This window comes from Microtus pennsylvanicus, chromosome 5 (genome assembly GCF_037038515.1).
Source record: "Microtus pennsylvanicus isolate mMicPen1 chromosome 5, mMicPen1.hap1, whole genome shotgun sequence".
Lineage (NCBI taxonomy): Eukaryota > Metazoa > Chordata > Mammalia > Rodentia > Cricetidae > Microtus > Microtus pennsylvanicus.
Window position 1 is genome coordinate 90,249,209 of NC_134583.1, and position 27,497 is coordinate 90,276,705.

General features: G+C 48.2%; 1 protein-coding gene and 1 long non-coding RNA gene across 3 annotated transcripts; one reads left to right on the plus strand and one right to left on the minus strand.

Moving 5' to 3' along the window:
• Naa40 (N-alpha-acetyltransferase 40, NatD catalytic subunit) lies at nt 1-27,355 on the minus strand. Of its 2 annotated transcripts, XM_075973363.1 has the most exons (9): nt 27,140-27,355; nt 20,783-20,878; nt 19,808-19,860; nt 15,494-15,589; nt 15,251-15,409; nt 15,021-15,104; nt 13,435-13,512; nt 13,074-13,186; nt 1-82 (listed from the first exon to the last, which is right to left on the minus strand). In XM_075973363.1, the coding sequence occupies exons 1-9, from the start codon at nt 27,248-27,250 to the stop codon at nt 15-17; spliced, it is 858 nt and encodes a 285-aa protein (XP_075829478.1). In that variant the 5' UTR covers nt 27,251-27,355; the 3' UTR covers nt 1-14. The 2 variants fall into 2 exon arrangements, with proteins under 2 accessions (XP_075829478.1, XP_075829479.1); XM_075973364.1 differs by lacking the exon at nt 1-82 and having other exon boundaries at nt 10,786-13,186.
• On the plus strand, nt 6,438-22,087 carry LOC142850153 (uncharacterized). The gene is made up of 2 exons (XR_012910656.1): nt 6,438-6,580; nt 21,667-22,087. It is a non-coding gene; the product is annotated as an uncharacterized LOC142850153 (long non-coding RNA).
• Nucleotides 27,356-27,497: the final 142 nt, after the last annotated feature.

A 27,497-nucleotide genomic window follows, 5' to 3' on the forward strand; every position in this document is an offset into this window, starting at 1 on the left:
TTTCGGAAATGACGTCACGACAGTCCCTCGCCCGCCTGGGTTGTTTTTGGCGCGCTCCTCGAAGCAGCCAATCGACGCCATCCTACCCCGATGGGAGGAGAAATGATACACCTTCTGTCCCACCTCCACCATCTTCGAGAGTGACGTCTAGAGCCACCCAATCACACAAGCAAGAAGCCTAACTGAATTCTTGACTCCTCCCCCCATTCATGTAGCTGTTTAGCATCCTCTCTCCGCAGGGCTGGAGACGGTGCTGAGAGGAGCCTCCCAACTGGTCGCCTCTGCGTTTAAAAACACTGTTAATAGCCAAGCGGTGGTGGCACACGGGAGGCAAAGACAGAAGCATCTCTGAGCTCCAGGCCAGCCAGGGCTACACAGAGAAACCCTGTCTCTTAACGCACACACACCACACACGTTATATTTTTGTATAAGTTTTTGTTTGCATGTACATCTGTGCACCACGTGCACAGAAGCCAGAAGAGGATGGTGGGTCCTCTGGAATTGACGTTACAGGCGAGCGACGGTGAGCAGTCATGTGTGGTGCTGGGAATTGAACCACTCCAGCCCGGAGACTCCTCATTTACTATTAAGGCTCTCAGAAACTAGCTTCCAGGGACTGGAGAGATGGCTCAGAGGTTAAGAGCAGTGCCTGCTCTTTCAAAGGTCCTGAGTTCAATTCCCAGCAACCACATGGTGGCTCACAACCATCTGAAATGAGGTCTGGTGCCCTCTTCTGGTCAGCAGGCATACACACAGACAGAATATTGTATACATAATAAATGAATATTAAAAAAAAACTAGTTTCCATGTAACTATTAACTATTCTTAATTTTTGTTTCGCTCCTTTTGTGTCTGTTGGGGGAGATTTGTTGTTTTGTTTTCCAGACAGGGTTTCTCTGTGAAACAGTCCCGGCTGTCCTGGAATTCACTTCTTCCTTCTTGCTTTACTAGACACACCACTGACCAAGTGGTTCCTCTTTGCTTTCCAGACAAGTCCCAGATCCTGGATGTTTTGTTCCTGCCCCACCAGGCTTTGGTCTTTTTACTCTTTATTCTACCTAGACCATCTTCTTTCTTTCTTTTCTTCCTTCCTTCCTTCCTTTCTTTTTTTTCCCCCCAAGACAGGGTTTCTCAGTGCAACAGCCCTGGCTGACCTGGAACTTGCTCTGTAGACCAGGCTGGCCTCGAACTCCCAGAGATCCGCCTGCCTCTGCCTCCCGAGTGCTGGGATTAAAGGCATGCGCCACCACCGCCCGGCTTGTTTTTTTTTTTTTTAAGATTAACTTATTTATCTATTTACTATGTATACAGTGATCTGCCTGTATGTACGCCTGCAGGCCAGAAGAGGGCACCAGACCTCATTACAGATGGTTGTGAGCCACCATGTGGTTGCTGGGAATTGAACTCAGGACCTGTTGAAGAACAGCCAGTGCTCTTAACTGAGTCATCTCCCCAGTCCAAGAGAGCTTTTTAAAAAGGATTTGTTTATTCTTATTTAATGTGTTTTGTCTGCATGAATGTCTGTGTGAGAGTGTCAGAGCCTCCGGAACTGGACTTGCAGACAGTTGTGAGCTGCCATTGGGTGCTGGGAATTGAACCTGGGTCCTCTGATCAGCTAGTGCTGTTAACTGCTGAGTCATCTCTCCAGCCCACAACAAGAAAACTTTTAATGCTATGGTGAAAATAAAACTGCCATATATTACAGGTCATGGTGATGCACACCTTTAATCTCAGCACTCAGGAGGCAGAGGCAGGTGGATCTCTATGAGTTCAAGATCAGCCTGGTCTACATAGTGAGTTCCAGGACAACCAGGTTTATGTAGAGCTTGTATCAAAAATAAATAAACAAACAAACAAAAAACTGCCTTCTGTTTGGCAGTGTCTTTGAATGCCTCAGGGCACCTTCTGACCACTCCACACCTTTGCATCCTCCACATCCTGCAGCAGCTATGGTAACACGAGTCAGTCACAGGATGGACCTCTATCCTAAGCCTAGGCGGATACCTGAGGGCGGAGGCTGTCTGGCTACCCACACTGTCTGTCTCCTAATGGCCTGACAAGTCTCAGACACTGGAAGAATGTATTGTATTCAAGTAGGTAAAAGGCAAAGCAGAAAAGGGAGCAGGGCGAACCTCAGAGCCAGGCCCCAGCCGCACACTTTCAACTGTCTTCCTCACAGTGCCATGAAGGGAGCTGCCAGTGTTCCCGAGATGTCTCACCAATAGGGAAACAGGCTGCTCAAACTGTGCGGCCAAGAGGCTGCCAGGCAGGATTCCAGGGCAGGTCTGTACCCCGAGGCCGCACTTTGAACTGCACACCAGCCACTGCAGAGGAAGGAGTCTCTAGAGCGTCAGAGGGCTCTGTCTGTTTAAACAGGGTCTTATGTGTCCTTGGCTTTAACCCCTAGGTCTTACCGGATGACCCTGAACTTCTGATTTTCCTGCCGCCCTCTCCTGACTATTGGGATTACATGCCTATACAAGCGTGCCCAGTTTTTGCAGTACTGAGGATCAAACCCAGGGGCTTGTGCACGTTAGGCAAACATTTGATCAAGTGAAGTACAACCCCAGCCCTAGAGAGCAGGGATTTTGTTTATTTGTTTGCTTGTTTGTTGTCTGATATGCTGAGGCAGGACCTGGCTCTGTGACCCAGGCTGCCTTCACACTGGTACTCTCTCTGCCTCAACCTCCTGGATGCTGGGTTTATAGGCATCTACCACCAACCAACCCAACTTCACAAGTTCATTTTACATTCAGGGTCAATAGCATCAAAGACTGTGGCAAGAAATGGGAGCACCGGGGAGAGATAGGGAAATAGCTTTGAAAAGAACCTCAACTCCTTGGATGAGGTGGAGGGGAAGTGAAGGAAAAGTGACAATGGGCCAGGGTGTCTGGGAGGGCAAGCTGTGTCTTATGTGTCTTCTGGATGTGTTCCCTGGTCCTAAATTAGCCTGGTTTTGGTACATCCTCAGTTACTAGCCACCCCTGCCTTTCTTTTTCCCTGGGCCCTGGCAAACAGTCTAGGACAGATAATTCTAAATTCCTCAACCCCATCTCTAAGGGACACGGAGCTGCTATCACTAGGGAAGAGGACGGGGTAAGGACACTGCTGTTGGCTTCTTGGACTTACTGGGTTCTAGGAAGTAAGGGAATAACATCTAGGTGTGAGCACAGCCATGAGAAGGGCCTGGAGCCATCCCAGCATGAGAGCCTATCTCAAAATAAGAATTAAAAATACCCTTGCCTGGTGTGGTGGTGCATACCTTTAATCCCAGCACTTAGAAGGCAGAGTCAGGTGGATCTCTAAGTCTGCAGTGACCAGGAAGAGCTACATAGTGAGAGCCTGTATCAGTTAATATTGATAATAATCTTGAATATACATATAATTTTACCGTTGATGGAAGACGAGCTGGGGCTACAGCTTAAGTCAGACGAATAATTGCGTAGCATGTACAAAAAGGCCCTGGATTCTCTTCCCCAGCTCTATACAGACAACTGATCTGGTGGCCCAGCCCTGTAATCCCTGCTTTTGGAAGGCAGAGTCAGGAGAACCAGATTCAGGGTCATCCTTGACTATATCGTTTCCAACCAAATAGGGCCTTTGGATGGGTATCTCTTTTGTTTTAGTTTTTTTGTTTTTGTTTTGTTTTTTGAGACAGAGTTTCTATGTGGTAACAGCCCTAGACATCCTGGATCTCATTTTGTAGACCAGGCTGGCCTTGAACTCAAAGATCTGTTTCTGCATCCCTGAGATTGAAGGTGTACACCACCACACCTGGCTGCTTTTGTTGTTTGCTTTTGAGTCAAGTTCTTGTGTGGGCCTGGCTGGCCTGATGTTTGCTATGTGAACTAAGCTGGTATCCAGTTTCCAGCAATCCTTCTGCCCGAGCCACCCAACTGCTGGAATTATACACATTAGGCCTTTTCATTGTTGGTTATTGTTTTATTTGTTTAATACAGCATCTCACTCTTGCAGCCCTGACTGGCCTGGGGCTCACTGTGTAGCCAAGGCTGGTCTCAGACTTGTGGTAGTCCTCCTGCTTGAGCCTTCCTGAGTGCTGGGATTATAGACATGAACCATGTCCAGCTACAGAGATCCCTCTAGCTGTGCTAAAACACCATGACCAAGGTAATTTAAGATTGAGCTTATTTGGGTTTACTGTTCCAGAGGGTTAAAAGCCATGATGGTGGGGTAGAGGTGGCAGGCAGCAGACATGGTGGCTGGAGCAAGAAATTGAGAGCTTACGTCTTGATCCCCAAACACAAAGAGAGCCAGGCACTGGTGGTGGTGATGCACGCCTTTAATCCCAACACTTGGGAGGCAGAGGCAGGTGGGTCTCTGTGAGTTCGAGGCCAGCCTGGTCTACAGAGGGAGTTCCAGGACAGGCTCCAAAGCCACAGAGAAACCCGGTCTCGAAAAACAAAACAAAACAAAACAAAAACAGTCAGCAGTGGGAATGGTGCCTGTGCCTGCCCTCTATGTCACACTCCTCCAACACGGTCACGCCTCCTAAATGTACCCAAACAGCACCACCAACTGGGAACCAAGTATTCCGAGTATTCAAACTTCTGAGTCTATGGGGACAACTCTCACTTACGCCATCACATCCGCTAGTACTCCGCACCTTGTGCCACCTTCAAGAATAAGGAGCACTATTCCTCACCTATGACTGCCCCCCAGCTGACTGTGGGCCTCCCACTGTGCTAAGGGCTAAAAGGCCCAACTAAGATCCTGCTTTAGGTTAAAGGGCCCTAGTTGTTTCTACGGCTTCCTCTTCCCTATACAGGACACTAAGAAGAAATGCCAGGCCTTGAGGATGGGCAGGGGAGCTGGTCCCTAGCTCTGATATATGCTTTATGGTTTCCATGTCTGATATTGACCAGAATGACGAGAGGCAGATTCGGCTGGCTCAAGATACCACTGGACAGTCTGGTAAAACAACAGATGTCCTTTCTTCTTCTTTTTCTGTTTTTTTTTTTGGGGGGGGGGGGACAGAGTTTCTCTGTGATGCTTTGGTGTCTATCCTGGAACTAGCTCTTGTAGACCAGGCTGGCCTCAAACTCACAGATCTGCCTGCCTCTGCCTCCTGAGTGCTGGGATTAAGGGAGTGCACCACCACCCAGCCACCAGGTGTCCTTTACTTGTTTATGAAAGGCTTGGGCCCAGGAGATGCTGAGGCCAGTGTCAGGGAAAAGTGCCTTTACTGTTCCTGCCCTCAGGCACCTCCCCAAGCACCTGACTTAGAACTCTGACTCTCCAGTCTTCTCTTAGCTTGGACTCTCCTTGGCATGTTGAATGGTACACACCCACAGGAGGCTGGGGGAAAGGGCCTGCACTGGTCTTGTCTTTAGACTCTGTGACTCTCACTGAGGGTGAGGGAAATTGGGCCTTCCTACATCCACAGGAAACTGACTCCATAGCTGGTGACAGCAGGAGACACCAGGATGGTTTCAGGATATACCCAATATATCCTGGCCAAACCCAGGAGGTGGAGGACAGGGCTTGGCTTACTGTTAGAAAAGAGCTGGTCTAGGAACCTGAGCAGACAAAGGGGGGGTGGGGGGCAGCGACTCAGGGTCCTGGAGGTGTTTGGTCTTCCTGGGGCACAGCTGTCACCAGGAATCCTGAAGTGGCTGGACACGGCTATCAACGAGGTACAAGTGCAGGGGAGCCAACTGCGTCTGCTTCTGCCCCTGCAGGCACAGCTGTCTGGCCTGGCACCCTAGAATCCAAAAGCCTCAAGATGCTGGTGTAGCCATCTGGGACTTGGACTCAAGACCGACAATTAACCCCTTCAGGCCTGTAATGGTGATCAAATCCACATCCTCATATGGAACAATGCTCCCAGCTTTGAGAGGAACTGAAGGGTTAAGTCAGCCCCCTTTAGAGGGCGGGGTTTGCCTCAGGCGAATGCCTGCCAATAAATGGTGCACGGAGAGGCGGCTCGCCCCTTTTTTTCCTCCCTACCTGTACTACGCTGGAACTTTGGTTCTGTAAGTTTATCATTAAAGTGGTAAATTTCTTTGATATCTGCATTGCATTTATTTTGCGCGGGTACATTTGGCGCCTGCCCCGTGGGGCTTTGCCGAGAACCGGCCCCGAATCGGAGTCTCTTGCACCCCAGGCCGCTGCAGCGGTCTCTCTGGGCGCACGTGGAAGCAGTTGAGATTTTGAGCAGTCTCTCTGGGCGCGCGCTGAAACAGCTGAGATTCTGAGCGACTCGATTTTCCCTGCTGCTTGCTAGAGTATCAAGCAGTGGGTTTGAAATCGACAGAGCCTTTTTAACAGCGCCTAAGTCTCTGTTCCGAGCCGCCCCGGCCAGATTTCCGTGCCCTCTCATCTCACGCCGGCGCGCGCCACCAGCGCTCGGGTCACGTGACAGCGGCCTGAGAGCCCCGGGGGGGGGGGGGGGGGGGGGGGGCGCCGGCATCCATTTGATTTGTTTACTTTGCTGGCTTTTCTTTACTTATCAGCCTGGTGTCTGTTTCAATTTTGTTTTTGAGTCATTTTATTTCAGATTTAGGACACGTGGATTCAACTGGACTCTTTCGCCACCACTGGCAGGAACCAGTTATTACAGGTAAGAGAACTTTTTCTTTTATAAATAATGTCTGAGAACGTGACCACATCCGATTTCAACAGTTTTTTTGAGTGCACCATTTGGGAGATCTTACAAGAGGTGTCTACCACACCACATATATGGATATTCCTGGGATTCTTAATTTTCCTTAGCACTATTTGGTTTGATAATAGGAAAATGATCAAATCTCTTAAGGCAGAGGTTGAACGTTTGAAAACTATTGAGAGCGACAACAATCTTCTCAAGAATCAGTTTGAGGTTCTCCAGGAAGAAAACAAATCTTTGTTTAACATGACTCGGTTAACTGAGCAAAATCTAGAAAAGGTACAGGCTGATGTTAAGGAGAAATTCATTACTATGGAAGAAGGAACAGCTGAATTAGATCATAAGTTCCAGCAGTCCCTTTCTGTAGGAACTGAAACATTAACTGAGAGAATCAAAACTGCTGAATGTGACAATCGAATTTTGTCTAAAGCTTATGACAGATTGGCGGAAAGATTGTCAATACAAGAAGGCACGGTTTATGCCATAAAAATTATGTCCAAAGATGACAAGTTATCTCTACTGGACAAATTTCATACTCTAGAATCCTCAATGAAGGCTTTAGAACATAATTCTGGGCAGGAGATTCAGACATTACAAAAAGCAATGGTGAATAGAATTGAAAAGATTGAGGAATTTCTAAATTCTGATGAAGAAGAGCAAAGGGTAGAAAGGCAAATTTTAACTACATCTGTGGATAAATCCCTCCGGGACAATTTTCACAAAGCTCTACCTACAGCCCTACATGCCTTTCCTGTAATAACAACAGAGAAGATGATTGGTTTCAGAAACCCTAGGGTCATCAAGGAAGATACATGGGAGCCTGTCCGTATGAATGATCTCAAAGAAATTAAACAGGCCATCATGTCTTTTGGGATGCACTCCTCTTTTGTTAAAGAGATGCTAAAATCTTGGGCCACAACAAGCAGAGCAACCCCCTTGGACTGGCTCCAGCTGAGCTCCGCGGTCCTTGAGAGTGGACCGCAATTAAAATGGAAATGCTTATTCAGGCAAGAGGCTAGACTTTTAGAACAGCAGGAAAAGGCGAAGGGAATTGACGTTTCCCTAGATAAAATTCTAGGTGAAGGGCTCTTTTCCGACCCTCAGGAACAAGCTAATTTGGATGAAAACATACTCTCCATGTGTACTACAGCAGCCTTAAGGGCTTGGGACAGAGTACAAGACCCAGGACAGAGAATGGAATCATTTGTCACAGTTAAACAGGGTCAGAGAGAACCCTTTAGTGACTTTTTACAAAGATTAACTAAGGCTGTACAAATAGGGATACCTGATCCAGAAGCAAGACGTATAATAATTGAGTCTTTGGCTTACGAAAATGCTAATGTGGAATGCAAAAGGATCTTGAGGCCTTTAATGTTCAGATCAGCGTCCTTGGAAGAATGGGTCTTGCATACACTAGATGTTGACACATTTGACTATGGCACTGAAGCATGGGTAGAAGAAGCAATTTCCAATGGTAAAAGGAGACACCAGAATACCAAATGTTTTAATTGTGGCAAAATGGGTCATATGAAAAGGAATTGTAAACAACGGGTTTTCAGAAATAATAATAATGCGTCTTATATATTTATATGTTTTATTGAACACTTCTTTATAAATGTGTAGAGCTGGTTTTGGAGTTGGACTATGGCTCAGTCCTTCTTCAATTCCAAGCCTGTTGATAAGAGATATTTCAAAGTTTCTGTCTCAGGTCAGGAGCCATGAAATGGGACAGAATAAGAATAATTTTATACTTGATAAACTTTCTTTGCCTTCCCTCACATCTGTGTCTTTCTTTGTATGTCAGTACATGTCCTTGTTGTTAATGTTTAAATTTCCCATAACAAGCAACATATTTTCCTACAGTAATCTTTGAAGTTTCCAGGATGAAGATGGGGCCCCACAACATCAACTCAATCTGGTTTTTATGACGTCATGAATTTTTTTTTTTAAGCACTAATTTTAGACCTGTTTTTTGGTACCAACTGCAAGAGACAATTTCATATGATGCACATTTTTGACAACGCTCTGGCCGGACCTTCTCGAAACACACAGAGACTAGTTATAATTTTCTTAAGTCAAAGGTTAATTTGGGAATTTTACCATCGTTTGCTTTCACAGGGGCCCCTAAGAAGAACGTCGCCCCCATGTCAGCTAGAAGCAATCTAAGAGGACGACGTCCCCTCTCCCAACAGAGTTTGCCCACAGGGTTAGGGACATCTTTTAGTAGTTGGTTTAGGGGTGAGGGGATGGGGAGATATTGTATGGAATTAGGGGTATATTATTTAAAAAAAAAGAGGGGGATTAACTGGGTTGATGGGATGATTGGTATTTGTGACTTACTGTTTTTAGAAAATTATGTTGGTACTGTTTCTTGTATATTGATATATTGAATATTGAATGTGAGTGTTCCTACCTCTATTTTGGTATAAGAGTATGCTTATATTGTATGGATACATCTATCATATCACAATGTACATTTCTACCTCTGGTACTATTTATGTAATAACATTGTTTACATTTGATAAGTAATGACATTGTTTACAGGTGAAGATCATTGTCTTCATACATTGCACAATTGTTTATTTCCTTAGTTTTCAAATTAGATAGGTATTGAGAATTATATGTTTGTCATATTATTTTTAGGTTAATCAGGTCTTTTAGATACATAGAGATTATTTTCAGTATAGATAGTATAATCTTCAGCCTCTTTGAAGAGCTGTAGAAAATGGCCTTTAATCTAACCTAGAATTCTGTGCCATCGAGACACAATTTACTCCTGGCAACACCACTCTACTCCCGAGAGAACGTTGAGCACCAAAGACACTCCACTGGGAGCTTGTCTTCTTGGCAGAACTGGCCTTTGGGTTAAGAAAAACCCATACCTCAACTACTGACTAAGATATAAAACAGGATTGTCTTATCTTGCCAAGACAGGGTAGGATAATCCTAAGAAAGTTCCTTGCATTTGAGAATGGTATGTCAGTTATGTTAGGCCTTAGCCAAAGTTGGTTGACTCAACATTGCAAACGAGATTTTGGGTGATTGCCCAGGCAGTCAGTTGTCTCTGTCATTTGTTGCACATTTTGGATATCTCTCTTTTGTTAAGTAATATTTACTCCCTTCTCAGATCTTTGATGGAGTTGAAGATTATTTAATTGTAGTTACTCTTTAGCAAAACTTTTGCTCTCAATATTGTTTGTTATATTTATCATTTGTTATTATTGTTATAGTTATATTTGGTTTGTGTCTTATTTAGACAAAAGGGGGAGATGAAGGGTTAAGTCAGCCCCTTTAGAGGGCGGGGTTTGCCTCAGGCGAATGCCTGCCAATAAATGGTGCACGGAGAGGCAGCTCGCCCCTTTTTTTCCTCCCTACCTGTACTACACTGGAACTTTGGTTCTGTAAGTTTATCATTAAAGTGGTAAATTTCTTTGATATCTGCATTGCATTTATTTTGCGCGGGTACAAGGAACCACAGGGCTGGCACCACGGTTCTCTTCATTGTGGACGGAACCCTGCCGTATCCTTCCCCTGATGTGTCCAGGTGTACCCAGTATCCTCACCTGCCAGGGACCTCAGTGACTTGTCCTTCACCTACCACTACACCTGACCAAGAGTATGGTGAAGACGGTCCCTCCTCAGTCCACAGGAAGTTCTGAACTCCAGTTCCCAGGACCACTTCCTGCCTCTGAGCCTGTGCCAGGCAGGAGCCCAGCCTAGGGAAGCAGCTGTAAACTCTCCCAGACATGCTGCAGAGATCTGGCAGGGCTAACCCTTCCTTTGGGCCTCTTTCTCTGTGAAGAGACTTCAGAGTCCTCGCTGAAGACTTTGATGAGGACTACTCTTAAGTATTGTAGCAAACACAGGGACAAAGCTCATCCTTCCACTTACACAGGGGACTGAATTCATGGCTGGGTGTTGATGCCCAGTCAGAGCAGGCTCAGGGCCTGCTCCAGGATGCCAAGCAGACAGCATTCTGAACATCCCTGACCTCACCCCACAACTTCTGGGAAATGGCACAAATATGTACACTTAGGCTCCATTTACCCATGGCTTCCTTCTCAGAAAGGGGGTGGGGCCAGCACAGTCCATGTACCTCCCAAAAGCAATGCATGAAACCCACTGCCCATGGCACACAGCATCTGGACACCATCCCAGCATCTGAACAAAGTGTCTTTTATTAATGACATACAAATAAAACTGATACAAAAGGAGACATTTTCCCTCTTTGATTCCAGTGATAAGAAGCTGCTAGAAAAAAATACACAAAACAAGAAACTTATCTTCCAACTTTCCTCTAAAAAACAAAAAACCCTCCAGAGAGTTAAAAAGAACCACACACATTTAACAGCAACAAAAATAACCTGAAATGGGACAGGCTTACTAAAACAAAAACCTTTTTAAAATATTTTAACACGTCCCAAACAAAAAACAAAAGAGCCTGGTACAGCAGGCTAGACCTTCTGTTTCTCAAAATCATGAGGGTGGAAGATGATGTAAGCCTGATAAACCATTGGACTTAACACCCACAGATCTGCTGGTCTTGGCCAGCATCCCTCTGGTCCAGTGAGAGATCCTGAAGGGTCCTTTGGGATGTGGTCTGCAGAGGGCGAGGAGCAGGGCAGGCACTCAGCACCACAAGCACCCTGGTGCCAGGTGTCCAGTGACTGCAGACAAGACACTCACCACACATGGGATTTATACTGGGGGTTCCTTTTGGTCCCCCTAAGTGTGAGGCATCAAAAATTCATGATCTAAGACAGATGAGGATCAGGGAGTAACTCTTCCAAGCATGTTCCTGTTTCCTGATTCTTGGAAGGAGCCTACCAATCCATCTGGGCAGCTTCAACTCTCACCAGGGGATAGTCCCCAGAAGCTAGTAGGCCAGGCAAAGGTAGACCTATTCCAGTGTAAAGCTCCAAGGCCCTCTCCAAGGCAAGGCTGACAGGCCTAAGAACAACACAGGGTGCTCACAGAGGACAGACCATGGCAAAAAGGACCCTCCGTGCCCAGGCTACCATGCAAGCAAGGATATGAGTGAGAGGTGACTGCTCTGGGAAGACCCGCCAGGACAGACAGAGTCAGGCAGGGGTGAGCTGAGCAGACTCTGAGGTCAGGAAGGGTCTCAGAGCAACTGCACAAAGGCAAGTTCTTTGCCATGCCTCAAGGCAAAACTCAGGGATGGCAATGGGGAAGCGGCAAGTGTGTTTTCCTAGGTGAAGATTTGGTTTTGCTTCCTTGGAAGAACATAACCCAGAGATCAGGATGAGTTCAAGTTCTAAGCCTACATTCTCTTCATCCTCTGAAGAGGAAGGCCTTCTCCTGGCCCTAGCCTGCCACTGTACGATGACACCAATGACAGAAAGCAGTGGTAAGCCACTGAAAGGCATTCCTGAGTATCCCAGTGGGCCAGGACAGTGGCACAAGTGCCTCATTGAGGCAGTGAGGGACGGGGCTGGGGAGAACAGGCAAAGAGGCCTGCTGCTGGCTGGGGCTCCTCAGACAAGGAGGATGAGGGGTGTAACCCACCTCCAGAAAGCAATCAGCACCAAGAGTAGGAGAAAACGGTATCAACTATACCAGGAAGGAAGGGTCTTTCTGGGGAAGAAGAGGGGTTCCCTGCTGTTACTTCTCTTGAGATTAAGAACAGAGGTATCTGGGCTGAAGAGAGAGGTGTGTGAACAGGCAGGACTGAGTCAAGATCATGAGAAATGCAGCAAAATTCAAAGGCCCAGAGATGCTGCATCCCTAGGACAAACACCTAAGAGACTGGCAGCTCTTCCTGGCCTTCTCTGCCTTACTGACCGTGATGGAGACACAATCTCCTCCTGAAGTTGGCTTTGGCTGGTCCTGAGATTCCACCCTGTGGATCTATAAGAACACAGCACAAACCCCTGCATCTTGACATCAAAGAGCTACATGGTCTCCAGGAGAGTACTTGGTCCCCAGAGTAAAAATGTCCAAGGGCTGTTGTGTGCCCAGATCTGCATCCAATCCTTCCTGGGAACCAGCAGACTCCAGGTCTTTCACAAAGGTGGGGATAAACATTCCATCTGTCCATACGGGGCATGGTGTGGGGCCCTGTCAGGAATTCAGCTGTAGACAAGTGGGAACCTTCCATTTTAGGGTCCCAAGAGCTAAGCAAGGAGGCAGCCACTGCACAAGGATGGGCTCAGTGGCCAACCTGTCATCCTTCTCACAGCACCCTCCCCTGTGGCCCCTCCTGGCACTCTGCTTTTCCAGGAGGGGGTGGAAAGGCAGCTGGGGTCATTGCTCCCCAGGATTCTGTGCTCTCGGTATGCCTGGCTTATGCAGGGCTAAGGCACCCACAGTTCTGGGGGTACCTGGAAAGTAGCTTAAGACCAGGGAAGAGGACAGGCCTAAGGAGAGTGACTTCACTTGCAAATGGTTCTGGGAGTTCAGTGACAGCAGCCACCACAGTGCCCACCTGTGTGGGAATGCTGACTATCCCCAAACTTGGTCCTCCGGCTCAGGATCTCATAAGAACAGTCCTCCCCACAGCAACCAGACATGCTGGGGGAAGAGTCATCGATTTCAAACCTACAAGACAAACAGAAGGAAAGGGCTGGCAGCTGGTTTTGCACATGAGCCGAGAATTTCTGCAGCAGTTCTGAGACCCTTGGAATGAGGCAAAGGGACCAAGTCAGAGGGCACTGGCACACCATCTCACAAACCCCAATCCCCACAGACCACTGACAGGATCAGCATGAAGACAAGCAGGCACCTGGGACCAGCAGAGGGAGCACCCTAACCACCCAGAAGGACCACGCCAGAGCCGCGCTCCTTACTGAAGTGCCTCTCGGAAGAACTGATAGGCGCCATGGTTGTGTTTAAAGACAGTTAGCATCACCTTCTTCATCTGTGTGCTGGAAGGGAGCAGAGAGAACACCTTTTAGAAACTGAATCAAGGGTCTAGAGAGATGGCTCAGCAGTGAAGAAAGAACACTTCTATTCTTCCAGAGGACTGGAGTTCATTTCCCAGCCATAGGGTGGCTCACACCTACCTACCTGCAATTCAAGATCTAGAGTATCCCACACCCTCTGGCTTCTCCAGGCACCATACCCACATGGCAGGCATGCACATACACATAAAAATATGTAAAATAAAAAAAAACTAAATACACACACATTTTATTTTTTAACCTAAGAGTGGTCTATCCATATGTATGCCTTTATGCTGGAAGAGGGCATCAGATCCCACTAGAGATGGTTATAAACCACCATATGGTTGCTGGGAATTGAACTCAGGACCTCTGGAAGAGCAGCCAGTGCTCTTAACAGCTGAGCTATCTCTTTAGCCCCCAAGACATATCTTGTTTTAAAACAAAACAAAACAAAAACAAAAACACAAGGTTTGGAGAAATGTCTGAGAGGTTAGGAACACTGGTTGCTCTTGCAGAAGACTGGAGTTTTTTTGTTTGTTTGTTTGTTTGGTTTTGGTTTTTTCGAGACAGGGTTTCTCTGTGGCTTTGGAGCCTGTCCTGGAACTAGCTCTGTAGACCAGGCTGGTCTCGAACTCACAGAGATCCGCCTGCCTCCGCCTCCCAAGTGTTGGGATTGAAGATGTGCGCCACCATCGCCCGGCAAGACCTGGGGTTTAATCTTTAGCCCTGACACAGTGGTGCATAGCCATCTTTAACCCTAGGTCCAAGGAATCTGATGCCCTCTTTGGGCCTTCAAAAGGTACCAAGTAAGCCGGGCGGTGGTGGCGCACGCCTGTAATCCCAGCACTTGGGAGGCAGAGACAGGCGGATCTCTGAGTTCGAGGCCAGCCTGGTCTACCAAGGGAGTTCCAGGACAGGCTCCAAAGCTACAGAGAAACCCTGTCTCGAAAAACCAAAAAAAAAAAAAAAAAAAAAGGTACCAAGTACAAACATGGTGCATATACAAACACACAGGAAAAAACACCCATACACTCATAAAAGTAAAAAACAAGCTGTCACTCAGTGTTAGTGTAAGCCTTTAATCCCAGTACTTGGGAGGCCAGCCTGGACTACAGAGTGAGATCCGTGACAGCCAGGGCTACCCAGATAAAACCCTGTCCCAGACAACAACAAAGCGAATCAATCAATGCATCAATCAATACAGAACAGAGACTAAGGTCAGGCCTCCTCTCTCTTCCTTACATTTTGCCCCAAAAGGAGTCCTCCAGTCCCTCCTCCAGCCTGCAGAGGTCTTTGCCCCCTTGGCACCGAGTCCCTCCCACCACTGCAGGTTGGCCAGAGTGCCCCAGTGTCAGGGATCTGTCCCACCTGCCCTCTAACCTAGAGGTGTAATAAAGCAGGCCGGCTTTCTGACGGGTCTAGATACATTTTTCCTCCTCAGTGGTCCCCTTGATGCAGCTCTTACCCCACAGCTGTGCGGCAGCCCTTACCTGTTGGCCATGAGCTGCAGGATCTGAATGAGGAACTTCCCCAGGCCTTTCCGCCGCACCTTGCTCTCCAACTGCACCTCGTAGCTAACAAAGAAAGCAGAGGCGTGCACAGGACAGTGCCAAGAAGAGGATCCCGCTCCAGAGGAGCCTGCTGTCCAGACCCAGAGAGGCTCGGTGGGTCCACCACCTGGTCTCCTCCCTCTCTACCCAAGTTAAGCCTCAGTTCCTACCAGTACAGGACTTCATCCCCGCACTCCACATCAAATCGGAAGTGAGAAAAGGCAACTGGGATGGAATTGTTTTCCCAAGCAATGAGGTACCAGGCTCGGTCATCAGTCATTTCCTCCCGTTTCTCTCGGTCCTTCCAGCCCCATTCACTTTGCTCATACCTGAGGAGTTGGGGCAATCAGGACAGGGGACCTTGGAAGAAAGCCACTGGGGTGCAGGGCTGCCCTCAGTGAGGCCATGCTTACATTGTCTGCATATTGGTTTTGGTGAGGTCAAAGGCCCAGTCCACAGTAGCTGGCTCCAATCCAGACACTCGCTTACATTCAATGGAGATATTCAACCTGAGAAGTGCACAGGGAGACATGGGGGCCAGGGTTCTCACCAGGAACTGCTGTTCCTCCTTTGATGTCTGCCAGGGAGGCATGCCACTCTCAGGCAGCCTTCAGGAAAAGCCCAATTTTCCAGAGGCAGGACTAACAAGTCATCACAGGCCTAGTTCCCGCCTCACCTGGACAGTCTTTATCAGGCTCGCTCTGTCAGCTGCTCTCCTTGGCTGCTTCTCTCTCCCCTACCCGCCCAGTCTCTGCAGCTTCTAGGACTTACCAGAAACTCTACTCCCCGGCTGTTTGTAAGCACCTGTCCGGCTAACTGCACCGCTGCTCCTCCTCTCACCAGGCTCCTAGGACCAGGGCTTTAGCTAACTGCCATCCCTGCAGAGCAGCTGGGTGACCTGGGCTTTCAAAAAGACTACAGCTCGATACCTCTCCCCCAGTGCAGTCCTACCTGCCTCTTCCTTGTGATACCCAATGGGGACTAACATGTGGAACAGGATATAAACCACTACTATAGGCATTAAGGTCCTTCATTCCAATAAGATTGAAAGGAACCAGTCTGAAAACTCAAGATTTTAAGGAAAAAAAAATGGGGGGGAGTGGCTGGAGTAACGGCCTGCTGTTAAAGATCATTTGCGCCAGGCAGTGGTGGCGCACGCCTTTAATTCCAGCACTCAGGAGGCAGAGGCACATGAATTTCTTTGAGTTTGAGGCCAGCCTGGTCTACAAGAGTTAGTTCCCAGACAGGCTCCAAAAAAGCTACAGAAAAACCCTGTTTTGGAGAATGGAAAACAAACAAACAAAAAAAAAACCACTTGCTGCTCTTCCAGTGAACTGAGTTTGGCACCCAGCACTCACATCAGGCCGTTCACTGGCTTGTAACTGGAGCTCGAGTCAATCGGATGCACCTGATCTCAGGACACTTGCATACACACAATTTAAAATGAAACCAATCGAGCAGGGCAGTGGTGGTGCACGCCTTTAATCCCAGCACTCGGGAGGCAGAGGCAGGTGGATCTCTGTGAGTTTGAGGCCAGCCTGGTCTACAAGAGCTAGTTCCAGGACAGGCTCCAAAGCTACAGAGAAACCCTGTCTCGAAAAAACCAAAAAATAAAATAAATAAATAAATAAAATGAACCCAATACTTACTGTTTAATTATTCTACATTGAGTATGGTGGGGCACACCTTTAGTCCCAGCACTCGGGAGGCAGAGACAGTTCAAAATCAGCCTGGTCTACACAGTAAGATAGTTCCAGGCCAGCTAAGGCTATACAGTGAGACCCTGACTCGAAATACACACAAAAAAGGTGTGTGTGTGTGCGTGTGGTGTGTTGCATATGAGTGAAGACTCACACAGGTCAGAGGGCAGTCTTGGGAGACAGGTTTCTTCTTCTATCATGGCTGCCTGGAAATGAAGCACAGACGTCATGCCTGTGCAGCATGCACTACCTACAGAACTATCTCACCAGCCTTTTTGTTTGTTTGGAAATGGTTTTTCTGTGTAGCTCTGGCTGTCCTGGAACTTACTATGTATACCAGGCTGGCCTCAAAATCAAGCGATCAGCCTGTCTCTGTCTCCTGAGTACCCAGATTAAAGGAAGGCGCCATTACCCCCAGCTAGTTTTTAATTTTTTATTTTTATTTTGGACACAGCGTCTTACTATGTACCTCTGACTAACCTTGGACTCATGAGTTGTTTCAGCCTTCCAACTACTAAAGTGACATGGACTCCCGCCTAAAATTAAACCTTTAAGAATTCCCACATCAGGCTGGGCAGTGGTGGCACATGCCTTTAATCCCAGCCACTGGGGAGGCAGAGGCAGGTGGATCTCTGTGAGTTCGAGGCCAGCCTAGTCTATAAGAGCTAGTTCCAGGACAGGCTCCAAAGCTACAGAGAAACCCTGTCTTGAAAAACCAAAATAAATAAATAAATAAATAAATAAATAAAAGAATTCCCATATCGCTGGGCGGTGGTAGCACATGCCTTTAAACACTGGGGAGGGGCAGAGGCAGGGGGAATCTCTGTGAGTTCAAGACCAACCTGGTCTACAAGAGCCAGTTCCAGAACAGGCTCTAAAGCTATAGAGAAACTGTGTCTTGAAAAACAAACAACAATAACAAAAAGAACCAACATGTTAGAACCGTTCAAATCCAGCTCTATACCTGTTAGCTAGAAAATACCCAAAGTCCAGCCTACAGTAATCTGCATTCCTTTATTCTTTTCGTCTTCTCCATAAAGCTCAGGCTAGCCTTGAATCAGTATGCAACCCTCAAACTCAAGGAAAGCCCCCTGCATCAGCTTCTCAAGTGCTGTTGCAGGCATGCTGAAGGAGGATCAGAGCTACAGGAACCATATGAAAAGCAAAGCACTAAAGCCTGCTGGTGTGGTCTGCTTCAGAAGAGATCGATTTTTGGAAGTCAAGAGAAACATGGCACATAAAAACACTAAGAGAAGAATCACAGAAGAGATCCCTAAACCATGCAACAACGTCCCAGAAATGGAATAACAAAGCTGCTACAAGAACTGTCCTATGTCAGATCCCAGATGGGAAGATGTAAGAGTAAGTGAATTAATTCCATGATCGCCACATAGTTATAAAAAGTCACAGCAGGGGCTGGAGAAATGGATCAGAGGTTAAGAGCATTGCCTGTTCTTCCAAAGGTCCTGAGTTCAATTCCCAGCAACCACATGGTGGCTCACAACCATCTGTAATGAGGTCTGGTGCCCTCTTCTGGCCTGTAGGCATACACAGACAGAATATTGTATACATAATAAATAAATAAAATATTTTTTAAAAAAAGTCACAGGCCTTTGGAATCTACACAGCAGTCCTTCTCCTCCTTGTCCACTTTCTACCTGAGTATTTGCTCATCTTCTCAGTACATCATTTAAGTTTCTAGCATCATCCTATTTGACAGGTAAGAAATCAAGGCTTAAGGTGTATGGGTGGCTTATTCCAGGGGCATAATGCAAAGTCCAGCCATTCTTCACCATCATAGAGAAACTGTAACCTCTGACTTTCCTGAAGCAAGCCAGAACAACACAAAAACATCACTCAGGAAGACAGAGGGGAAAGGCCTGCAACCTAGACCTGCGTGTCAGCTGGGACAGCAGTCACCAACAGCCTAATTACGTTCAACAGGCTCCACTGACCAGAGCTTTGGACCTAACCCTTCTAACTCCTAAGGAAGAAACCATTAGACCCCAATCTTTTTCCTTTTCCTTTCTTCCTTTTTGCTCTTTGGTCTGAGACAGTGTCTTACTCTAAGCCTAGGCTGGTCAAAAACTCACGATCCTTTTGTCTCTCTAAACCAAGTTTTTAGACCCATTTCTGATTATAAAATTAAGGCAAGATATACAATGTATACTCCAGGAAAAAAACAAAAAAAACAAACAAACAAAAAAAAACACTTAATTGAAAATGAAAAGCTCCTTCAGATGGAAGGGCATACTCCAAAACGTCATTCAAACATTTGAACTTTCTGAGCCTCAATTTTCTAATCATAAAATGCAACAGTGGGCCAACAAGTTTCCAGGTTTCATCATATTCTTTTTTGTTGGTTTTTCGAGACAGGGTTTCTCTGTGTAGCTCTGGCTGTCCTGGAACTAGCTCTTGTAGACCAGGCAGGCCTCAAACTCAGAGATCTGCCTGCCTCTGTCTCCCAAGTGCTGGGATTAAGGGCGTGCACCATCACAGCCTGGCTTTATCTGATTCTTTGAACACAGAAAATTATAAGTCCTAAAAAGGGCAATCAGAGGACTGGGAATGTGGCTCCTGCACAGAGTGGTCATCTAGGACACTTAAGGCTATGGGTTCAATTCTCAGTGCCAGGAAAATTGAAAAACTAACAATATTCTGTTGCTGGGCGGTGGTGGCGCACACCTTTAATCCCAGCACTTGGGAAGCAGAGGCAGGTAGATCTCTGTGAGTTTGAGGCCAGCCTGGTCTACAAGAGCTAGTTCCAGGACAGGCTCCAAAGCTACAGAGAAACCCTGTCTGGGGGGGACTGGGGCGGGCTATCAGTTATTAGTTATGCAACCTCAATCATACACAGTCTTTGCACACCTACCAATTCCTGCATCACCTTAACTGGGAGACTGTATCAATAGGAAGCACCAGCCAGTTGTTGCTTTTTCATAACGGAGAAAAACATGAAAGACTCTGGGGGAGTGACCATCCAAGAACCCCCAGGAGACAATCATTAGGAAAGCCAGCACAACTCACCCATTGCGGTCATATTTCTTGAAGACTGGGAACGCCTCCAGAGGGTCTCCAAGCTGTGGAGAGAAGGAGTACACAAAGATGAACGAAGACACTGGTAAGGTGTGGGACCATGTCAGCTTTACGTGGTGGGAGAGAATGAACACGACTGGCCTGTGGCATAATGCCTGACCCCGTGTAGGAATTCCAAGAAAGAGGTGATGATCTGCGAGACTACTTCAGGAACAAGACTGCCAACTAACTACTGCCTGTCCATCACCCTGGATGGAAAGCACAGCCTTGAAGGGTATCCGTTCAGAAGCACAGCTGTTTACCATGATGGAGATTAATAAAAAGTGACGTAATGGGCTGGAGAGATGGCTCGGGGGTTAAGAGTACTTACTGCACTTCCAGAGGGCCTGAGTTCATTCCCTAACACCCATATAGGACGGCTTACAAATTCCCATAACACCAGCTCCAGGGGACTTTAAAGCCTCTGCCCACCCCCATGGACACCCACACTCATGTGCACACAACCCTCACCACACCCTTACAAAATCTGGAAAAAATGTGAAATATAGCATGAGACAGGAAGGCCACCAAGGCCAAGCCCTTAGGCTCGGCCTGAAAGCTCCCAGGCCCAAGAGCTGATTCACAGCTGCTGCTCCTGACTTCAGCCCCAGGGGCCAGGCCGCTGAAGCCTTGGGTAAAGCAGAGTTTACAGCACTCATGGGTAGGCAGTAACCTCTGAAAGAAGGAAGGGTTAAGAACACCATGTGCCATGGCCATGTCTCATGAGAGAGGTTTCCTCACCCAAAAGCAAAGTAGCAGAAAATCTCCCCTATCAGGAAGTCCTCTTAACACTTTCCTCTGCACCTGAGCCAACTCTGCCTGGGCATAGGCCTGTGTGTACGATGCCACAGATCTGCCACTGGGTGGCGCCAAGAAGTCAAATAAAAATAAAGCTGAAGTGAGGGAGGAATTGAAAAGGAGAGTCACCCTGTTGGCAGCATCCACTTTGGCACAGACAGCATCCATGGCCGCTCGCTCCTCCAACCGCTTCTGCTTCTTCTCCTTGGCTTTGCTCGACTTTCTCTGCAACAAAGAAAACACCACCACTAGAAGGACTGTGACTAGCACCCTCAGAGGAATCCAAGGGGCCTTGTACCATTCACCTGGCCCTGCAACAGGAAACCTGAGTGTGTGGCCCAGTGAAGAACAGTGTTCGCTCATGGTCCTGAGGTCAAGGAGGAGAGGCAGGGCTCTTGAGGAAGAGCACTCCTCCAGCTGTGATGCTGGGAGTGCTGGCCATTGGGCAGCCTGCTGGCCCAGCATGGTGCATTTTCCTACAGAGGAAGCACTCACTTAGGGAAACGTTCTGGGATCTGAGGTGGCCCCAGACACTGTTCCTTTATGTCTTCTGACTCTGAGAGACACAGTCCCATGGAATCAGGATCATATGCCCATGAAGGCCAAGGCACACTGGCTTTACGACACAGTACAGAGCCACTCCCAGAAGCTTTGCCCAGTGAAGGCCAACGAGTGGCAGGTACAGCATGCACCTGCTGATGACAAGGCTGGACTGAGAGCCTCATGGGTTCACCTCAGGGCAGGGGTGCCACATCGTCAGCAAGACCAAGCTGCAGGGGCATGACAGCGTGGACAGGCAAAGGCAAGTTGTCCCTACCTGCATCTTGACCAGACCTTATCTGAAGACTAATGTGGGGCTCTCTCAAAAATACCTCCTCTACTGGGGGATGGGTGGTCTCAATATTGTAGCTCAGGCAGGCCTCCAACTCAGCTGTCTAGGATTATAGGTGTGAACCATGTCCCCAGTTTCTCATCAAAGGTGCTTATTCTGCTTGTTCCTCTTTCCCTACCAGATCCTACAACGAAAGAGCCTCATGCTCTGGTGCTGTCGTGACTACGGCTACAGAAAGGTGCTCAAATGACAGCCCGTATCTCCTGACTCCAGCCCTACCTCTCTACAGCTCACTGGAAGGTCAAAGAGCATCAATGCCAATGTGACCGTAACACTGCCTGGCCCTAGGACACAGCACCGAACAATCCACATTTACATGAATTGAAAACCAGCTGCTTGGGCTGGAGAGATGGCTCAGAGGTTAAGAGCACTGGCTGCTCTTCCAGAGGTCCTGAGTTCAATTCCCAGCAACCACATGGTGGCTCACAACCATCTATAATAAGATCCGGTTCCCTCTTCTGGCATACAAACATACATGGAAGGAATGTTGTATACATAATAAATAAATAAATCTTTAAAAAAAAAAGAAAGAAAAAAGAAAACCAGCTGCTAAACAGCTGGGTAAGTTCCAAAGCATAACCTCAGCCTGGATTTCTAAAGAACAACATTGCTTAACTCCTGCCTCAGCAACCAGAAGGTAAAAGAATTACACACAGGGCTGGAGAGATGGCTCAGAGGTTAAGAGCATTGCCTGCTCTTCCAAAGGTCCTGAGTTCAATTCCCAGCAACCACATGGTGGCTCACAACCATCTGTAATGAGGTCTGGTGCCCTCTTCTGGCCTGCAGGCATACACACAGAACCCACAAGATTCTTCTGACAGGCAAAATGCCAGCAGCATCTACTACTGCTAAGCACTATGCCAGGAACCAGGCTAGCTCCCATGTCTAACCTCCCCCAAGAAAGGCACATACAGAGAGCAGAGCAGGATTTTGTCCCTGTGGTGCTGAGAATGGAACTCAGGGCCTTTTGCGTGTCAGGCCAGTGATCTAACATTTAGCTACATACCCGCAACCTGAGGCTGTCTTCACAGAGACACAAAAGGGAACAGAGTGGCCCCTCTCCCAGATAGGTTTTCAGCATTCATTTCTCCTCTGGGACAACACTGACAATGGTTAAGAAAACACTTTCACAGAACACATGAGCCAAGGCTCAGAGTGGAAACCATCAATTACCTTTACACATGAAGAAACTGAGGCTCGCTGGGCAGTGGTGGCACATGCCTTTAATCCCAGCACTCAGGAGGCAGAAGCAGGTGGATCTGTAAGTTGAGGCCAGCCTGGTCTACAGAGTGAGTTCTAGGACAGCTAGGGCTGTTATACAGTAAAAGCCTGTCTCAAAAAAAAAGAAGAAAAACACACACACACACAAACCGAAACTGAGGCTCAAGGGAGTATGACTCATGCACAGCTCCCCAGGCAGCAAAGCGGCCAAATGAAGATAACCTCAGGGATCAACCACAGATGCAGTGTTTGTGCAGCAGGTCGCCTGTCTCCCAGGGGCAGAAGCAGCTAGACTGCCACTCAGTCACCAAAGACCTTCTCATACCCTGCAGAGATAAAGCTGGACGCCTCAAGTGCTCTCAGGCAACCACTCAGCAACTCCTTTCTTGATGCCTACCTACCTGGAAATCAGTTTCCACAGTGCCGCCCCATACCCGACCTCAGCCCTAAGGCAGAAGCAGGGAAAGGAAAATGACAGATCAAAGTCTCCACAGTGTCCCCATGGAGTATTAGGAGCACGAGCTTTCCATCAACCAGACCAGGCTGCGCCCCACCTACCACCCCTGAATGATCATTTGAATCTCCAGGGAGACTGGGGTACAACCCAGCTTCACCTTCACAGGAGATAGAAGCCCCCTTCTCCAGCCTGCCAAGCAGACAGTCAAACTGTTGGGCTGTCAAATAACAGCCGGGGCGGGAGGAAAGGTGCTGGAAGGCAAGCGTGACTGTCAGGCCCCCAAAAGCATGATTCCTGGGTTCCCTCCACAGCGTCACATTTCTGAACACAGTTCCGAAGACTTGTTACGCAGGTTGGTGAGCCAAGCAACCCCCAAACTGAGGCCCAAGGCTGCCACCACGGAGACTGAGATACTGAAAACAGCCCGTAAGCACTTGGCTGCCAGCACAGAGAGGGGTGGAGGCAGGCTGTAGCAGGCTAGGCCACACGGGCAGGGGCTCCCCCTCAACCCCAGCAAGCACCAGTTAGAGTGGTCTCCCACTGTTCCAATTAGCTTCACTGCAGCCTTGTGGAGGGAAGGCTGTCCTGCAGGGACGAGGGAAAACTTGGCTAATTAAAATGGGAAATAAGCACAGTGAACAGTAAAGCTCATTGTGGTTAAGTGTCTTTCCCAAGGGAGCTTTATATAATAAAAAGAGTGTGGGATTTTGAGTCAAGAGACCTGGATTTGATTCTCAGCTCTTTTACTTAATAGCTGTGACTTTAGGCATGTTACTTAAAACCCTTTTTGGCAAGTTACTCAATTTGTCAAAACCTCAGTTTCCTCAACCATAAAACGGGGCTGCTATAGAGATAAAATGGTACTATGCATTGGATAGAAATTCTCCTTGGCTATACCTGTGCTACTGCCCAACTTCATGCACGGCAAGGAACTGTATTACACTGAGCTATACACATCTCCAGCTGTAGACGGTCTGTGCACAGAAATTCACTAGTGCTGGTCACTCTGCTTGGTGCATTTTTTTGGGAGGGTGGGGGGGATAGGGACAGGATCTCCTATAGCCCAGATTGGTCCGTAACTTGCTATGTAGCTAAGGTTGACCTTGAATTCCTGTTCCTCCTACCTCCACTTCCTGAGTGCTAGAATTATCAGCTTCTGTCAGTTCATCCAGTTTATATGGCTAGGGATCAACCCAGTGCTTCACGCATGCTAGGCAGGCACTCTACAGAATAGCTAAAGATCCCTCACCCTCTGCCACTGCTTTTCTAAAGAGGACGTGTTGGACAGCTCAGCTGGGACTAACTCAAGCCATAGAGCCCGGAAGTTCTGAGATGTCTTAAACCTGCCTTGGACTGGGCTCCACCAGGCAACCAGTCAGGGGCGGATCTACTTTACTTACCAGTGTGTGCATCCAGTGCTCACAAACAGGACACCCAAGATTCACATTTAGGCTTGAGCCATAAAGTATATGTCCCTTCCATGATATCACATGTGGCTCATGTTACTGTTGTGTAAATACTGCTTTCACTGGGTAGCTGCACATCTGATCTCCCTTCAGTATTCCTGTTAAAGCAGTAACTCTACACATTTCTAAGAGGCCCAGGAATTACAAAGAAAAATAGGAAAAACAAACAAACAAAAAAAACAACAAACAAAACACAAGTGGCTGCTTCCAGAAGAGATTTGACACCATTTAGATTTCAGTGTCAATGCTTCTATCCAGCTGGTTTTGGCAACGGGAGAGAGATCTAATGTATAACTCAAACCCCATGAGTAGTAACTAGTACACAAGAACATAGGAGACGCGGGTGGTGGTGGCACACATCTTTAATCCCAGCACTCAAGAGACAAAAGCAGGAGGACCTGAATTTGAGGTCAGCCTGGTCTACAGAGTGCATACCAAGACAACCAAGATACACAGAGAAACCCTGTCTCTAAGGGGAAAAAATAATCTTGAAGAGGTGTTTCACTTGCTGCCCCTCTCACTCAGCCTGGGGTAAAGCAGGGTACTACCTCCTTGGAATAGGTGGAGACTACAACTTCCAGCATGCAGTAGGGTATGAGGGTGGGGCCTGATGAGCATAAGAAGAGTCCCTTCAGAGTCAGTGAAGGTAATTCAAGTCTCTGCTGCCTTCTAGGCCAGGAGACACTCTGAAGGGGGCTGTTGTGAGAAGCATCTCCAAAGTAAGAGCAATAGAGCGGGACCCAAAGGAAGCAAAGCCGGCAGCACATCTGGGCCTGCTACTTCAGGGCCCCGAGGACTAGAGCACCTGCGGCATGCTACCCTCCTTGCTGAGGGCTGTCTGCAATGGCTGGTCCTGGGCAGTTACAGAGTAATACTAGAAACTTGGACTTCATTTAGCTTGTTCAACAACAGCTGGGGCCTAGGATCACTTATTAAATCTAAGCTAAATATGCCAAGGTCTCTAAGCTCGATTTTCTTCATATTAGGTAAACAACAGTAAACTGCCTGAACTATGACAAATGCTTTGGGAGTTTTTGTTTTTTCTTTTTTGGATACTGGAGATTGAACTCAGGGCCTTACATATGCTAAGCACATACTCTACTATGGATCTATATAACCCAGACCCCCACCCAAGGTTTGTTTTGACATGGGTCCCCAAAAAGTTTTTTGACACAGACTAATTTTCTTCTAACAAGCTGATTTGTTTGTGGAAAAAAAAAAAAACTAGGTTAGCTGTCACTAACTGAGGACAAACCCAATGAGATAAAAACAGCACCGATCCACTTATGATCCTTAACGTGAGTTTGAGAACACAAGCAAAGTAGCAGCCACTGCTTATACGGCACCTAGTGGGCTATTTACATCCATTACCTTGCTTAGTCTTCAGCACTATCCTAAGAGGGAGGTCATGTGCCTCACACAGATGAGAATAAAATTAAGAAAGGCCTCATCACTGGCAGGGTCAAGCTGCTAGCCATGAAGATGGGGCTGTCACTGAGTCATCTGGTTCCAAAGTCAGGACTCCCTAAAGGTGTTGCAAATCCCACACGAACCCTAATAAGCCATGCTCAGGAAGGGCCAGTTACATTTTTAGGAGGGTGAACTCAAACACAAGACACTGCTTTTTCCCAGTCCTAGATCTGCCATTCCAGGAACGGACATGGAAAAGCATCTTCTTACTGCCAGCGCTTAACAGGTGGTTACTATGCATCCTGCCTGGGGCCATCACCAGTGGCTCCATCCTCCCTGCTCATCAGCACAACCCCCCCTCCACCAAGTCACCTGCAGTGACGTGACTAAGAACAATCGAACCTCTGAGACCCACTTTCCTGCAGTCAGGGGCTGAACGGACAGGCCTCTGTGGGAAGACGACTATATTTTATCAGGAGCAGGAGGAAGCTGGTAACGACGACCCAAAAGTATAGCGCAACAGACTGGGCTGAGGCTTGAGCAGCGGGAAGCAGATTGCACTGGGGCTCCGAAAGAGACGGGGGGGGGGGGGGTCCAGCGCCCAAGCCATTGTCAGTGTGACCTTGGCCGTGCGCCTACTCGCCTCCCTGCCTCAGTTTCCTACAAGTCCGGGTTGCAGAAAACCGTTGGGACCGTGACAGCCAGATGATGGGTAACCTCAAGGAGCAAGGGACTAACCACAGAGACGGAACGGGGTTCGGGAGTGGGGAGGCACACCAGGAGGTCAGAAAGGCAGGAAGGGGCGCAAGGGACGCGGAGCGCGGGGCGGGAGGGGGGCGGGAGAAGGGAACTCCAAGAGGATTCCTAGGCTAGGCTCAACCCGGGGACCCTTACAACAGGGGACTCCGGTCAAGTGGGGGTCGGGGGTCACGTGAGGCTGGAGGGGGTCAGGGTCACGTGAGGGGGATTCACGAAACGATAAGGACGCGGAGGATGAAGAGCAGCTGTGTACTTCCCGTTACTTCGCCAGCCTCACTTACCCCCATGGTTGCGGCAGCGGCGACCCTCGGCTGCTCCTCGCTCTTGCCGGTAGGGAGGCGGCAACGGCAGCGGGCGAGCGACGGCGGAGCGGCGGGCCACGCACTGCGCATGCGCCGCACCAATCCCCCGCGCGTCCTAGCGGGCCCCGCGCCGGCGCAGAACCGGATAGAGCCGGGTGGCGAGCGCGAAGGCGCGCAGGTGGAGCGGTCGCCGTGCGCGCGGAGGGCCTGAGAAAGGCGGGAGGCGCGGCGGAGCGTCGCGCTAGGAATGACGCGCACACGCCGGCCCCGCCCCTTCACCAGTGCGCGTCCGTAGCTATGGAAACAACCACGCGGTGCAGGAGAGCGCACAGGCTTG

Coding starts and splice junctions, on each gene's coding strand:
- Naa40 (XM_075973363.1), bottom strand. CDS start 27,250: ATGCGCAGTGCGTGGCCCGCCGCTCCGCCGTCGCTCGCCCGCTGCCGT. Junction 15,105..15,250: donor GGGGATGAAGTCCTGTACTG/GTAGGAACTGAG, acceptor TTTCTTTGTTAG/CTACGAGGTGCAGTTGGAGA. Junction 83..13,073: donor TAGTCAGCATTCCCACACAG/GTGGGCACTGTG, acceptor CCATCGGGGTAG/GATGGCGTCGATTGGCTGCT.